The following is a 17,284-nucleotide window of genomic DNA, read 5'->3' on the forward strand; positions in this document are numbered from 1 at the left end:
AGGAGCCCAGAGGAGGCAGCAGGTAAGTTGGGCTGGAAGAGGGTTCTCAGCATGCCTTTGGCCATCAGTGCCTCTTTTGCCGCCCTCTCCTCCTCTGTGCAAGCACATCCCATCCTCATGCTTGTCATCCGTCTTGTTGGGCTGCAGAAATGTGAGAGGAAAGTGGCCCTTACAGACTAAGGTCTTGTTTCAGCCAGCACAATTGTATTATCCTGGGCAACTGCAGACGCTGGCTTCTCTAGGTAGAGACCTCGCAACCGTAACTTGAACTATTGCTTTTGTAAAGAGGGAAGTAGGGAAGCGGCAAGAATTTTTAAGTTCTTTAATTATGCCTTCTGAGTGCACTCCGACCAAACTCACCACCATCAGTGCTGACTCAGAGACTGTAATTGTTTAGGGGAGTAGAAAGCGCCGTCTTTCTCCTGAGGAGATGCTGGTGGTTTTGAACTGCCAGCCATATGGATTGCAGCCCAGTGAGTAACCACGACACCACAGGGCTCCTGAGTTACACTAGGAGTGTAATCCTATTAGACCCCTTCAACAACATTTTAAGTGGGAACCGAGAGCTGGGTTAACCAGTGATTGTGAGTCTGGGCCTTGCTCTCAGATTTCTGCAGTCACCGAGGATCCAGTCCAATAGTGTGGAAGAGACAACTGCACCCCAGAAGCTCATCAGGAGTGCCTAGGGAGTATAGGTGGTTAACTTGTTTGGCTGGTAATGAAAAGGTTAGAGGCTTTAGTTCACTCCATGGCAAAAACAAACAAAGAAACAAAAAACAAGTTCTAGAATCTACTTCTGACAGCAGTCACTGAGAGCCCGGAGGAGCACAGTTATACTCTCAGAGCACACGGGGACATCATGGTTCAACGTTGTCTTAATAGCAACTGGATGGAAGCTACCTGACACTCCTCTGCCACCCACTCGCTTCCCTACTGCCCTTCTTTTATATCTGGCCTTCCGGCTACCAGGGGCTCCATGTCTATATTTTAAACAAGATTCGGTCTAGGTCTAGGTAATTCCGATGGTATTAATTAAGGTGATGTGGAGCACATCACTCTCAAAAGTTAAAAGACTCTGAGCTCGCAGTGGCTTAAGGTGGGAGAAGTTTCCTTCTCGTGTAAAGTCCAGGCAGAGTTCCTGATTTGCAGGTGGCTGTGCTCCCACTGTAAGTCATGGACTCCGACTCCTTCAATCGTGCAATTCTACCATTGGGAATATGGGCCGTACAAAATCTAGTGAAAGGGCAATGGGGAATTGTACAGCATTCACTGGGTAGGTCAGGACGTGGAGCACGGCATCTCTGCTCAGATTCATTGCCCAGACCCTGCTGCAAAGAATACTGGGAAATGCAACCTAGCGGAGTGCCTAGAAAATGGCTTTGGGGACTGAAGAGCATGTAGTCTGCGCCATGTCTAACATCTGATAAGCCATGGGTTTTAGATCTGAAGCACAGAAGAAACATAAGCAGGAAAAATCGACCAGCGGAAGAGTTTCCAGATCAATCTGTCACTATAGGCAATTCTTTATCATTTTAGATACAAAAGTGCATTACCTCTGGTATTAGTCTGTGCACTTTACTGTTCACCTAAACACACTTGAGTATCTGCAGTCCATGGTTCTGAGACATTGCCTCCCCCACCTGTACGCCCCACACACACCAACACACAGTTCTCGATAGAATATCAATTCCTCCTGTAACGGACTCACAGGCGGCATTGCTAGGGAACTATTTCCACAGTTAAGTAAATGATTGAAACACTTTTGCAGGGGTCCAAATAAGCCTGAACAAACACTGAACAATCGAGGGGTTGTGTGACTTGGAATGAGTCACCTCACTTTGTGAGAGCCATGTTTCTTCACCTGCGCAAGGTGATCATTTGCGTCAGCCCTTGCTTTCCACAGTTCCCGGGCTGCGAAGAAGTGCTGAGAGCAGTTTCCAGGTGAGCCTTCTACTAGAACTGGCTTCTTTCTGGGAGGCCATTCTCCTAATAGCGATTGTAGGCCTTCTCCTAATAGCAGACCCCTTGGTGTGCAAGGAAAGCTTCCACGCTACACCAAGTCAATGCTTCCTTTGATGACAGTAAATTACGTCGCGAGCCAATTTCAACCTTCCACTCACTGCAAAGCTGGGATGGCACTAGAGTTGGTGCTACTCAATGCAGTGACTCATTACGTCATCCCTCATGGGCAGTCCTGGCCATCCTCAGGGCCCAGTCTCCAAAACACGGTTGGGGATCCTGGCCTACGCCTGCACACCATAGCCCTCCCCTCTCTCTTAGGCTACGGTGGAGCGCCTTCTCCCCCTCAATGATAGGTGCCTCAGCCCACCTACACACTGAGTGGTGAGTGACATGAGTGGAGGTCAGGTGATGGCAAGTCACCACATTGGAAAATGGATGTCACCAACCCTTGTGATGCCACTGCCTTGGTAGCCCATCCCCTCCAGTCCACTCACCACCATAGGCCCTGGCATCACCCACTTTGACAGTATTAGGGGTGCGATCTGAAGACCCTATCCCCACACTCCTAGTAGTTCCACTGTCCTAGAAGCTGGCAGGTCCTCCGTGGAATAGGAAGTGGGATTAATTCCACCCGTGCTCCATGTCTCTACTACAATAGGTATTATTGGCTGAGCTGTTTATCCCAAACATCTGTGTTAAATTTCTGGTCTTTGTGCTTGATCCTGCGTGGGAAAGGATTTTTATTTTATTATGTTCATGAGACAATGCCAGGTTAGGATAGGTCCTAAATAAAATAGACACAGATACATACACGGAGGGAGAGAACATGCCATATAATGATTGTCTGTCTGCAAGACAAGGGGCCTGGGGTGACTGACAAGACAGGAATCAACACAGCTGAAACTCTGATTTGGATATTGAGCCTGTAGAACTATGATAACATAGTCATCATGTACAGTGTTTGTATGAGAGCTACCAGCTCCATTTCCCTCCAACCTACCCTCCACTCCCCACAATAAGATGTTTGTCTGGTTCCTATCTATACAGCCAACCATGTAGATTTCATGTACTGGAAAACCTACAGAGAGAGAGAGAGAGGAAGAGAGAAAAAGAGAGAGAGAGAGAGAGAGAGAGAGAGAGAGAGAGAGAGAGAGAGAGAGAGAGAGAGAGAGAACACACAAACAAAACAAAAATAAATAACAACAACCAAATAAATCAGAGTAAAACCCCAATAGAAAAGAAACAGGAAATATTAAAAACCCGAACACATTTAAAATATGCCAAACGGGAGGTCAACTGATAAGGTGGTCGATTTTAAACTAGCTGGTTCTGCACCAATCCATCTTCCACCGCACTCTGCATGCTCACGAGGTTAGTTACATCCCCAGAGGGAATTCGCCGGAGGCTCAATCCGTTATCTTGTGATGCGTTCTATATTGTCAAATATTTTGCCCACGGGATCCTTCCATAGGCAACTCCAGGCCTGGATATTTTTCTTCTTCAATTCTTTCACCTTGAGATTCGCTGACTCTGTTCTTATTTCTTTGACTTTCTACCGCAAGATCTCTGCACACTTCAGTACAATACATTGTCTTCCTGAGCCGCCCTGTGAAACGTTCGGTTCCGATGTTTTACTTCTCTCCAGTCAAGAGCGAGTTTCAGGGTTTCTTTGGGTGTCCACTTTGGTCTTCTCGTTGCCTTCCTGTCTTGTAAATAACCTTTTGTGATCTTTCTGCATGATATTCTTCCACAGCTTGTTGGGTCTTCTGTCATTCATGCTCAGTGTTCTGGAAAAGTTTCTACATGGAGTGGAATATATTCAAGGTTATATGTTGGCTCTCATGGACTAGTTATGATTTTCTTCAACTTCAACCTGAATGAACGACCATATGAATAGACAATAGAGAAGTCAGTCCCAAGAAAGAGCATGCAAGTTTCACCTGTTTTCCCATTAAGTGGCAGGACTCCGGTCACCAGTGGGAGATAATCATATTAAAAGTCTCATCATCAATTGAAATGACACTACTTTTTTAAAAAAATCATTTTATTAGGGGCTCATACAACTCTTATCACAATCCACACATACATCAATTGTGTAAAGCACATTTGTACATTCATTGCCCGCAATGACACTTCTTAAACACATCTGAAACCTACCTTGTGCTCATCTTTTATAACATCCTTAAATTTCCCCCTATGTTTTTAAAATGAGAAAAGTAGCCAAGATGTATGATTGTCAGTGTTAACTTGTTTTTGTTCACATGGAACACAGTATAATGTCTGGTCCATATAAAGAGAAAGGAGGGTAAAGGCTAGAGTTCTATGTAGAACTACACAGTGTCCACTCACCCTGCAGCTTCCAGCAGCGAGACGGGAGCAGAGGGTTTTTGTCCCCCGACCAAGCCTGTTGCTGTGTTCATTCCATAGTTCTTATTGCATAGCTGAGATGGAAGGGATTACAGTTAATTTGTTACAAATTTAGGTAGAGATTCTTTTCCCACAGTATTCTGTTCAAAGTATTTCCCCTCTAAATAAATTGAGAACTATGGTGTAAAAGGAGAGAAAAGAGACCACAAGAACAGGGCAACTGAGCACAAAGGGAAACAGAGCGGAACAGAAATAAACGACTGCAAATTATTCCAGGCAATTTACGGGAACGAAAATCGAGACTGGAATCCATCCGTATTCGCTTAGTCATCTTCATCCTTTCCCCCTTCCTCGTCAGCTCATCATTTTATACACCTTCCTCTTTATTCTCTTCTTCATCAATCTTCCAACTCTGTTTGTTCTCCACCATCATCTTCTTCCTTTCCTTCAGGATAATGCCCTGTCCTAGCTCCTCTGCACCGACATCCGATGGTCGGTACCACATAAAAGAGCTCACGGACTTTATTCTGTGTTTGACTTGAACAGTCCATCCAGGTAGCCATTGGCTTTCCATCGGCTCTGAGAATGGGTCGCCGCCCTCATCCAGATGAAATTCGTTGGAGAGAACTTTATTTTTGGAGCTACGGTTTTCCATCAAAATACAAATCTATTCTATAAACAGATTGGATATCTTTGAATTCTGTCACTTCAACTCCTGCCAAATAATGGAACGTGGGAACTTTAGACCACTGACTGGTGTGGTTGCCCGGGAATCTGGGGATTTGGTGATCAGTTCTGACTTCACTTGCAAGAATGGCTGGTAGAGCTTGTTAAATTTGTTGTACTTTCAAAATCTCCTCGCAATCTTGTTCACAGTCCACTTCATCAACCGCTTCCTGTGGTTCCTTTTTAAAAATGTCTTTGGTTAATTCTTCCTTTGGTGAGTTTGGTGAGGTCTCCTGCAGTTTAGATTTCTTCATTTAAGCAATGAACTAAACGTGGTGTTCGGGGCCATGCTGCAAGCCTAGGCCAGAATCAGACAGTTGCATGGAAAAGGTTTCTCTGTTGCTTTGCTTTTCTGCTAGGTGTCTGTCTTACATAGTTTGTGGAGTGGCAAGGTTCTACTATATTTTAAAATATAAGCCTCTATTATTGAGGTATAAATATAGTGATGTTCATATGTAAATGTATTAATGTGTCATGACAGGAATGTAGTAATATGTTAAGTATTAAGGTAGCAGACAGATTTGGGGCCTATACACAAGGCCTCCTTCAACACAAGAACACTTTCTTCTAATAACCCGGCATTCTGTGATGCTCACCTTCCCAACACAATTGCTGAAGACAAACTGGGTGCATAAGCAAATGTGGTGATGAAAGGTGATGGTGCCTGGCTATCAAAAGATATAGCATCTGGATCTTAAAGGCTTGAAGTTAAACAAGCGGCCATCTAGCATGGAAGCAACCAAGTCCACTTGGAAGAAGCACACCAGCCTGCATGATCATGAGGTATTGACAGGATCAGATACCAGGCATCAGAAAACCCCAAGCAATTATATGTGAACGAGGGGGGTTGGAGTAGAGACCTAAAGCCCATCTGTAGAGAGTTGGACATCCCCCTAAGAAGGGCCACAAGGAAGGGATGAGTCAGCTACTGTGCAGTATAACACCAGTGATACACACAACATTCCTCTAGTTCTTTAATGCTTCCTACCCCCAACTATCAAGACTCCAGTTCTACCTTACAAGTCCGGCTAGACCAGAGCATGTACATGGGTACAGATAAGATCTCTCAACAAATGGGATCCAGGACAGATAAATCTCCCAGGAACAGTTATAGGAGCAGTGATACCATGAGGGTAGGGGGACAGCGGAGGGAGAAAGGGGGGACAGGGAGAACTGATTGCAATGATAGACATATAACAACCCCAACTCCCCCTGAGGGGGATAGACAACAAAAACGTGCATAAAGGGAGACAGCGGACAGTGTAAGGTAGGAAAATAATAATAATCTGTAATTTATCAAGGGTTCATGAGAAGGGAGGGTTTGGGAGTGGGGGAAAAAAGAGGAGCTGATACCAAGGGCTCAAGTAGAAAGAAAATGCTTTGGAAATGATGATGGAAACATATGCACAAATGTGCTTGATCCAATTGATGTATGGATTGTGATAAGAGCTGTAAGAACCCCCAATGAAATGATTTATAAATTTTAAAAATCCCACGAGCTCCTTAAATGAGCAGTCTTAGTATAAACAGGCTTTAGCCTGTAGAAATATAATAGACTAGAATCATAGTCTAAATCTCATTTTACCAAGACCAAATGTTTAAAAATTTTTAAATAGCAAATCAGACATTCCTGCTCCTTCTCATACACCCAAAACATTACTGTTCTAACATCCCCTCCACTAAGCAGGGACAAATGCAAGGCATACCTACAGAAACGAGGCTGATGTTCATGTAAGGCGTGTCCGACCCACGGAATTGCTTCTGCAGGACTGAAGTGAGAGTAGACCATACTTAGCACCAGGAATTTGGAATGCTGGCTCATTAAGAAAGAGAAATGAAAAATTCAGAATTTTTCCTGTGATCTCATGGGCACAGTCCAGAAAATGAATAGACTAGGGAAGATTAATTTCTATTATAGTCAGCACCACCAGCCGTTTGTGGAAATTCTGATGCAGAAAAGTAGGGCAGGCTGGAAGATCATTCAGCGGAATAAGCCCGACTTCCAAATTAATGTTGTTTCAAATGTTTGGAAGCATGTCACCATTTAATTTTATTTAATTTAAGATCCCAAAGAACCGCTTCGTGAATCTGAGATAGGCAGCTGACTGAAATTACCATAAAAACCCTGGAAGCATGAGGGAAGAATGGATTTTGGATCATTTACATATAGCATCATACTGAAAAAAATTTCCAGACGGAATTTAACACTCTGAAAACACCTACTCTCTCCCTTCTTCTTTGATTCCCCCACACGAGCTGACTGCCATGCAGGTTTGATTGACTTGACTTCTAACTATCTCAGAGTAATTTGGGGATGGCATGAGTTGAGAGAACATGTAGATACTACTCTGGCTCTGGCTTGCTTTTCCTGTGTAGCGAGGATCTGGGCTCCTGGCTACATGGAATGTGGTCTGGAAATGGGGTGGGGGGGAGGGCGTGACTCCGGGTGCCCTTGTCCTCTGAACTTGAAGGACTGCTTCCCTCCTGGGCAGGGTGTGGTTGGAGGAGGTCCATGGTGAGGTCTTATAAGTTAGAAGAAAATTTTAACTAAGGGTATATAGTTCAGTATGTTCTTTTTAAGTAAATGAGGCTTGGGGGACATCTATATGCATCCGCGTCTTATGGCCAGTCAAAAAGTGTTGCTGCAGCATCCGAGGCAGCCCCTTTACGAAACAGAAAGACGCAGGTGGAGCTCTTGTTTCTTGACGTAGCCCCCATGCAGGTGTGCACCATCCGTGGGCGGTGTTTGCATTTCTCTCTCGGTTCCCTGGAGTTTACTCTGCTCCACCTTCACATGGGAGCTTGGGCATCCTGGAGCGACTCAAGTCCCTGTTAAGTGTTGTTTGAGTCTGAGAACCAAAAGAAGTCTGAAGGGGCAAGATAAAGGGTACAGGGGGATGGAGGAAGGTTTCCCACCGAGAATCTGGTAGGACAGCCATTCTTCCCTGAAAGAAGGAGCCATTGCTTTTTCTTGATGGGGAAAAAAAAAATCACCATGTCACTTCCCTGATTTTAAGTCATCGATGCAGTTTTCAAAACTTCTTCATGAGAAGACCCTTTGAGCATGCTGGGTTCTTCAAGAAAGTCTATTAAGATGGTCATTTTGGGGGTCTCCCAGAACATGCTTCATACCCTTCTGAACTGACCCTGCTGCCTCAGATTGAGCTGGCCCAGTAGATCCCCTCAGAAGCCACATTTTTGGGGGTGTGTGTGTGTGTGTGTCTTTTTTTTGAAGGCCCCTCATGAAACTAACTCAAGTGTATTCCTGAACGAACTTGCCTGTAGTCATCCACTGATTGACAGCAGGGACATATTTAAACATGTTTTGTTTGGAATAAACCTCTGCAAGTATATTTTTGTACTTACCCTAAGGTATGTGTATGTGTACTTCCACATATTTTTTCAAACTCTCCTGTGCGTGCGCGCGCGCACACACACACACACACACACGCTTCAAAAAGTGTGTGGAAAATTGAGAAGATAATAGAAAAATTCTGTAAACTTTTGAAGTCCCCCGCCCACCCCATGTGTGTGTGTTTATGGATATATATTTGCCTTTTTGAAAGATTATTGGAATTGTATTCGGAGATATTCCGAGTGCCACAAAAAAGCCAAATTCTGTTATTTTGTAGCCTGGTCTTTTTTATAACAAGCCTTTTGCTAATCTTTATATTATTTAAAAATCCTTGACACCAAATGCCAGGAAGCTTTGTTTAAAAGAATCAGATCCCCCCTCCAGACAGGTGAGCAAGTGCTGGATCCCTGGCGCTTTCACACATCGCAGGTCTGTGGAGGAGGTCATGTCTGTGTACAGGTCCATAGCCACGTCCAGGAGGTGCCACAGGTAGGACTGGACACTGGTCTTCGTGATGGCAAAAGTCAAGGCTCTGTCCACTCCTGCTGGCTCTTGATCCCCAGAGGGATATTTCAGCGACTGTTTTGTGACTCCTGGAGGCAATGTTGAACGGCGGATTTCAGAAATGCTTTGAGCAATGATAGCTGATTCAGAACCAGTCAGTTTTCTGGTTCATTTCAATGACCCGGGATTCATTTGGATATCACAGCTCACTCAAACAAGAATTAGAATATTCTTCAATGTGTAGTACCGAACCATTGGCATTGAAGCGGGCATTTTACATGGACCTGGGAAAGAGGGGGCACCTCCTGGAAGCCCCTCGCCTTGCACAGCCCCCCACAAATCACACTTTCTCATGAGACAAAGTGTCCCTGAACGCAGGACAAGTGCACAGGAGCCACAACCCCTCTCCAGACCACATCCCTGGTCCTCCAGAGCCGGATGCCCACTAAACTGAGGATCATACAAGGATGCTCGGTCTCACTGGGTTAGCGCGTGTGGAGGGTCTGTCCATTCATGTCAGCACGAGAACCTTCATGCCATTTTGGGAGGGCTGGCAGCCTGGCAAAGAAGGGATTCTACAGTGTATAGTCAGTCAGGGGAGGGAGATTGCTTTGGGTCTAGGTCGCTGTCTGTACAGTCATCTAATGTCTGGGTAGCCCCCAGCTCCTCTCCCAGACCTGCACCAGAAGCTGGGGAGGTGGAGCTGGGCAAAGGTGCATTTCAACCAGGGCTCGGGTGATTCTCCCGTGGGGAAACTAGAGTGCCTTGGAGTTGCTCCTCCCGCCCAAGTGAAACTCTTTACTTCTTCGCAGGTTGGGGCTTCAGCATGGGGACCAGCTACCATTTCCATAGCTGGAGAGTGTTTGTCATCATCTGCGCTCTGCCCTGCACTGTGTCCATGGTGGCCCTCAAGTTCATGCCCGAGAGCCCACGATTTCTGCTGGAGGTAAGTTGTGCCTTCACCATCTCTGTGTGAGCAATCCAAACGCCAGCAAGAATCTTAGCCTTGCTTCTCTTTGCCGCTCAGCTCCATGCCTGCGCCTGTTGCCTCCCAGGTCGCAGTCACGGGGTGTGATGGCTGTATTGGGTGGACTGTGGAAGCGGGAGGGACTCAGGGGCTCCTTGGGCCCAGAGAGGGAGAGTCACTCCCTGAGGCTAGACAGTGGGGGGACCAGCAACTGCTTCATGTCTCGAACTCTCCAGGGTCCTGATTAGGCAGCTCTGTGAGACTTTTCCACACTGCAGTGCCCTCTCTGGGAAAGCTAGATCCTGTTGTCACTTTCAGAATGTGGTCCCTCCCTACTGGAGAGCGGTCCCCGCCGCCCTGAGAATGGAATCTAGCAGCCTTCTCCCTTGAGTTCTTCACACAGTGATGCCAGTCCCCTTTCCAGTCCCACTGGCCAGGAGAGAGATACAGCAGGACATTTTCCATCCTCGGTTACTTCAAAATCCATCTTTTATTGCTTCTTTGCCTTTATCCTGTCAGCGAGGTATATCCTCCCCCCTGCTTTCTGTCCAGCCCAGCAGTCAATTCTACCATTTAACTGTGAATGGACCATCCTGGTTGTGTTAGGCTGGGTTCACTAGAGAAACAAATCCAGTGACACTCATATATGTGTAAGAGAGAGCTTTATACCAAGAAGTAGTTATATATTAAGTAAAACTCCAAGCCCAGTTTAGATCAAGTCCACAAGTCTGATACTTGTCCATAAGTCCCTCTTCAGACTCACGTAGCCACATGCAGTGATGCAGGATGCAGGAAGATCACAGGCCGGTGGGTGCAAAGTCTCATGGATCCAATGGTAGTGGACAGGTCTCCTCCAGGGTTCTGGCCGGTCCCAGCGTGGCTGGCTGACATGCAGGTCAAGGCAGAGAGCGAGGGGGCGGGGGGTGGGCTGGCCTCCAGAGCGTCATTTATCATGTTTGCCTTTCCAAAGGAGCTCATCAAGCTGTGACCCGATTGACAGGCTAACCTCCACCCAGATCATCTTACAGGTACCGTGTGGGCACAAAAGATAAAATGACAATAAAGCATGGAGGTATAACTCAATTCCAGCTTCCCCATGGGCTGGAGATGTTCTGGTGTTGGTGAGTCCAGTAGCTGGTGAACCTATATCCAACTACTTCAGACTAGGTGCCAGGAGCTCTTGGGTTTGCAGTTTTCTCCATCCCTAACAGCAGAGAGTATGATCGGTAATGGATTTCCGATGCCTCTTTCCTTGGCTTTGCCAGATGGGCAAACATGACGAAGCTTGGATGATTCTCAAGCAAGTCCATGACACCAACATGAGGGCTAAGGGCTCTCCGGAGAAGGTGTTCACGGTGAGTATGGTTGCCTGTGGCAACAAGAGGGTGAGCCTCACTCTTTATGTTTTTTGTTTATTAAAAAATTAATGCTACATAAGCCCATTAGCAGGAAGTGTGTTAAAAGGAGAACATAGCTGCCTGTCACCGTAAAAGAATTCTTCTTTTATTTTTAGATTTCCTTCTGGGTTTTTCTTGGGTGGTATAAAATTATGACAGCAAAATGACAAGTATAGGCTTTGGCCATTAAACATTATTTATGATAAGGAGTGGTGAAATAAAGAAAGAGAAATTGTTTCCCGTTAAAATGATGACAGCAAGAATTAGTTATAATCCAAAGAGGTAAGCATGTGTACCTTTGATTACAAATACATACACTCGAAGGTAAGTAAAAAAGTATTACTGGAAAACCATAGAAACCCGCATTAAAGAAAAATATGTCAAAATGCAAAGCTCTTGTTTTCTGACATAGCCTCCATCTATGTTTTTGTACTTCAGGAGGCTTTGTTTCCACCTCACTAAACCTTCCTCAAAGGGTCTCTACACTTCCAAGTAGCGTCTGGACCTTCTCAGGGCACTCAGTCAGGTTCCTCTGCAAAGTTCCTTGAACTTGAGGAATAAAAAGAGGGATGCAGAAGCATGATCAGGGCTCTAGAGTGGATGAGTTAAGGATATCCAGGAAAACTCTCATAGGACAACAGTACTTTTGGCTTGGACTTATTCGCTCTCGCGCGCGCGTGGGACAATATTCATAAGCATTTTATTCGCTGCCTTATAGTAACCCTAATCACGAATAAGTAATGTGATAATTAGAAGCATTAACAAAGATCTCTTAGCTAGGTCCCCTAATGTTATTTATTTATATGTCCTGTTTTATTCCATCTGAATAGTGCTACAATGAGCCTGCCCCTGCACACTGTTTCCTTGTTGTAGCTTCTGGTGCTGTCTTTGAGGAGTAACCTAAAACCAAGCCAAATCTCCCCAACACATGGCAAGCCCCTGTCCCCAACACACGGCAAGCCCCTGTCCCCAACACATGGCAAGCCCCTGTCCCCAACACACGGCAAGCCCCTGTCCCCAACACACGGCAAGCCCCTGTCCCCAACACACGGCAAGCCCCTGTCCCCAACACACGGCAAGCCCCTGTCCCCAACACACGGCAAGCCCCTGTCCCCAACACATGGCAAGCCCCTGTCCCATCGCCCCAATCTTACTACTCCCCAAGCCCTACAAGAAGCACGTTCGTTAAGCTGCACAGTTAGTCGAAAAACACTCCGAATAAAAAGTGTGAGGAACACAGCTGTTATGCTGGTTTCCCACCCTGCTGGACTGTGGATGTGGAGGGCAGGGTGTTAACTGGGGGTCCCTGCTCTGTGAAATCTGGGTATATTTGACTCATCCCTGCCACCCCCAATTCCACAACAGAGGAAGTGCACATTTCTGACCAGTTTCCTGCTTCTTCCTGGGCGGAGTTTAATGACCTGTCTCTGTTGTCTCAAAGGAGCCTGGCGGCTCCCTGGCTTTGCCCTCAGCTATTTGAATCTACTAGTTTGACTCCACTAGTCTGTGCTGCTTCCTGGAAGAAGGGGTGACTGTCTTTCCTCCTGGGAGCCGCTGATGGATCTGACCCACAGACTTGCTGGTTAGCAGTTCAATGTCTAATCCAGTAGAACACAGTTTATTAAGATATTGATTCTAAACAGACTCATAGCCCTCTAAGAGGACTCTAGATAGGTAAATGATGCTGCATCCTTTATTTTTCCCAGATAAGCTATCAATCTTCCAGATTACCACTGTACACACAGTAGGTGCTCTTACTATGCACTTCCAATGTCTAGCAGCCGCATGTGTGTCAGAGTAAAACTGTGATTCATAGGGTTTTTCTTTTTGTTCATGGCTGTGCCCTTATGAATGTAGACAGCCAGGCCTTTCTTCCACAGTGCCTGGGTGAATTCAAGCAGTCAACTTTTTGGTTAGGAGCAGTTGAGCACCAACCATTTGTGCTGCCCAGTCACTGGTGATGGTCACGCAGGGATTTGCTAGCACTTTTTGAAGGACAACTTCTAAGCCAATCAGATAGGCCTGCCCTACTGGGAGGCTGCTTATAAATATGTCACCCCATTCTCTGTTGACCATCTATTTCAACTTAAGCCCTCTAGTGTTGAGGAATTCAATCTTAGCCAGGGATTCAACAAATTTCCAATTTCCAGAGACAAACTAAATCCTTTCCTAGAGAGCCAGAGCTTCTCATTTGACTGCTGGGATTGCATTCCTAAGGAAGACATTTCAGGCAATACTAAGTGAATGGGAGGCTATGAAACACTGCAGTCTTTTCTTACTCTAACACACGTGCATTACCAGGTCTGTGTTTAGTGGTATTTTTATCCAAAAAGATGGCCTAGGACAGGGCAGTGTTTCATGCTTTCACACACGGGCTCACTGTGAGTCAGAAGGCACCGAACAACTTTATCACCCAGAACTATACAAGGTGAAGTGAACTGTAAACTAGTAGGGTCACTATTTCATACTGACTTGATGCTATATTAACTACGTAAAAGTAGACGACGGCATGGTGAAAGAGAGAGATGGCAGCAGTGGGGATTGCGGGGAGGAGGTGGACAGAGGGAAGGGAGGGGAAGGGAAGAAGGAAATGATGAATTTCCATCAGAAAGTGCCAACTGCTCACAGCAAGCTGGCTTGGTTCGGAAGCGAGAAGCGAGTACTCAGCGCCCTGTGTGATGACGTGATTGTTTTGTTCCAGTGTGTAAACCCTTGGTATCTGTGCTCAGTAGCCCCCATAAGGGCTCCAAACCTCAGATGCCGCCTTAATCACCCTCCCTTTGAGTTCTGGGTCCCACCACCTCCACTTGCTGACTCGTAAGCATCTGAAATGCCACCTGGCTGGTGTTCACTGAATTGAAGTGTTGCCCCCCCACCCCCTCCCACCACCACCATCCTCCCCAAGAACTGATGCTCAGCAGGGCTGAAGTGAAAACAGGAAATATTCTAATTCAGAGTCAACCTGAAACAAGAATTCTTGTTCATTGTAAATTAGAGTAATTGCCCTTGAAGTTGTCAACACACCCACTCCCAAATCCTTTGGGAATAAGGTGTTATTTTCTCTAAGAGCCAATTTAAAAAACCCTTTTGCTTGAGTGGCAATCCTAAAGCCTTGGAGTGTAGTTTATTTTTTAAGGTGCTTCAAGATTTGGTGGCAAGCTTCCTCCCTGGTCTCCTTTGGGTGCAACTAGAGATCGTGGTTGGAGGCCAGGTGGTGCAAATTGGCCTAAGCTGGACTGCGAACTTGAGGGTTAGTGCTGAGAACCCCGCATTCAGTGCTGTGGGAAACTGGACTGATGATTGCTTCCATCCAGATGTCAACCCCAAATCCCTCTAGAGGTGCTCTACTCTGTGACATGGGTTCCTTTGAATCTGAATGGACTTAATGGGGACCAACAGCAACAGGGACTGTGATAACCGTGGGGTGGGGTGGGTTGAAGGAGTGTCTTACAACATGGAATTCAGGTTCAACCAAAGGGGTATACTGAAGTTTCTGCTCATCTCTTGTTTCCCTGTATGATGCCCGGCACAGTAACCTTCCCAAGAGCTGCACACCTGCGATCTGTGGGAAGAGACTATTTGTACAGAGCAGCCTGGTGTTAATCATATCTGCAAAGGGATGATGGACACTCCCCAAAGTCTAAGATTCTCTGCTGTGGGATTTAGAAAAGCTGAGTCACATTGAATGCAGCCCAATGCTTGAGAATTAACAACCCAACAGTCCGTATTTGGGGCGGTGGGCTATCCCGACCCATCTCTCTCTCTCTCTTGTTCTCAGGGTCATGACCCTTTGGCAAAAGAGAGATGGAGAGATATGGATATTACTCATTTTAATCCTTAGACAAACTCATTTTAATTCTTTGGCAAACTATCTGTTGAAAGAGATCGTTGACACTGCTTTGATGTGCGTGTGTGCGCACGCTCTTCTATTTAGTCTAAGAACTGGGGAAATTTTTCTATAAGTACATACCCTAATAACTTGGATAAAGGAGTTAAACGGGAAGAACACACCAGACTAATTATGAGGTGTGAAAGAGATCAGTTATCAGGCATCAAAGAACAAAAACTCATATCATTGGGGCACACCTCCATGATACGATTGCTGAGGACAAATGGGTGCATAAGCAAATGTGGCGAAGAAAGCTGATGGTGCCGAGCTATCAAAAGGTATAGCATTTTGGGTCTTAAAGGCTTGAAGGTAAACAAGCGGCCATCTAGCTCAGAAGCAACAAAGCCCACATGGAAGAAGTACACCAGCCTGGGTGATCATGAGGTGACAAAGGGATCAGGTATAAGTCATCATCAGAACAAAAAAATCTTACCATAGTGAATGAAGGGGGGAGTGCAGAATGGAGACCCAAAGCCCATTTGTAGGCCACAGGAGATCCCCTTGCAGAGGAGTATAGGGGAGGAGATGAGCCAGTCAAGGTGCAAGGTAGCAACGATGAAAAATACAACTTTCCTCTAGTTCCTAAATGCTTCCTCCTCCCCACACTATCATGATCCTAATTCTACCTTACAAATCCAGCTAGACCAGAGGATGTACACTGGTACAGATAGCAACTGGAAACACGGGGAATCCAGGGCGGATGTTCCCTTCAGGACCAGGGGTGTGAGTGGTGATACTGGGAGGGTAGAGGGAAGGTGGGTTGGAAAGGGGGAACCAATTGCAAGGATCTGCATGTGACCTCCTCCCTTGGGGATGGACAACAGAAAAGTGGGTAAAGGACAAGATATGACAAAATAATAATTTATAAATTATTAAGGGCTTGTTAGGGAGGAGGGAGCATCCGGGGAGGGGAAAAAAAGAGGACCTGATGCCAAGGGCTTAAGTGGAGAGCAAATGGTTTGAGAATGATGAGGGCAATGAATGTACAAATGTGCTTTACACAATTGATGTATGTATGGATTGTGATAAGAGTTGTACAAGCCCCCAATAAAATGATTTAATTATTAAAAACCAAATCTAAGCAAACCCCTGTGGAGTTCAATTCTGCATGGATACATAGATCCCCATGAGTTGGAATTGATATAATGGCACTGGGTTTGGGGAACTTAAGGTGGAACCCCTGTCCTGTGAGGAAATCACATGTAAGTGGAGATGATGCTAAGATTCACTAATAAATAGTTTTCTGAAGATATGATTTAGAAGGAAAGTCTGACTCATTTTTTTGTAGTGGGACACAGCGACCTGAGAAAGTGCCCCGAGAGGTGCTGCGTTCACCTTTCATTAAGAGTCACTGAACTAGAGAATGCCACAGACCTACTGGCCCTAAAGACGTTTGTAAAGTCAGCTGCATTAAACCAAGAAATGAAAGATAAAACTGACACAAAATGGGGTTGAGGTCTTAACTTATCTTTGTTTTTCAGGTGTCCAGTATCAAAACTCCCAAGCAAATGGATGAATTTATTGAGATTCAAAGTTCAACAGGAACTTGGTACCAGCGCTGGCTGGTCAGATTCAATACCACTTTCAAAGAGGTACTATGGGAGAGATATATGATATATATATATGATGAGAGGATGGCCCTGTGGGAATCCTTAGCTTCAGTGATGAAGAATAAAGGCTGCGTACTTTCTATCAGCCTAGGCAAAGCGATGGAGAGGAAGCAACCCAAATGGGGATGTTTGAATCCTTGTAGAAGTCTGCCTCTGAGTTGCAGTGGATCCAGGAGCCCCTCATAATCCTGTGCTTCTCCTGCCCAGTACAGATATCTCTAAGGGTGTAGCAGAGCCCCAGTGACGATGCTTAAGCTCTTGGCTGCTAACCAAAAGGTCAATGGTTTGAACTCTCTGGGAGAAAATATGTGTCAACCATAAAGATCATAGACTAGGAAACTCCACGGGGGAAGTTCTGCTCAGTCATATAGGGCCACGATGAGTTGGAATGGATTTGACAGCATAGATTCACCACTACCACCACCACTACCACCACCGCCACCACCACCACCTCCTCCACCATTGCCATCACCACCGCCACAGTCACAGCCACAGCCATCGCCACCA

The 17,284-nt window shown here is 45.8% G+C and overlaps 1 protein-coding gene across 1 annotated transcript in view; it reads left to right on the forward strand.

Annotated features, from left to right (window-relative positions):
• The window catches only part of SV2B (synaptic vesicle glycoprotein 2B), an 89,572-nt gene that overhangs the window by 35,971 nt on the left and 36,317 nt on the right, over positions 1-17,284 (forward strand). The window contains exons 4-6 of the mRNA XM_075558413.1: positions 9,727-9,860; positions 11,147-11,236; positions 16,649-16,759. Of these exons, the coding sequence (XP_075414528.1) occupies positions 9,727-9,860; positions 11,147-11,236; positions 16,649-16,759 (335 nt within the window). The remainder of the gene's footprint in view (positions 1-9,726; positions 9,861-11,146; positions 11,237-16,648; positions 16,760-17,284) is intronic.

Source organism: Tenrec ecaudatus, chromosome 9, assembly GCF_050624435.1.
Source record: "Tenrec ecaudatus isolate mTenEca1 chromosome 9, mTenEca1.hap1, whole genome shotgun sequence".
NCBI lineage: Eukaryota > Metazoa > Chordata > Mammalia > Afrosoricida > Tenrecidae > Tenrec > Tenrec ecaudatus.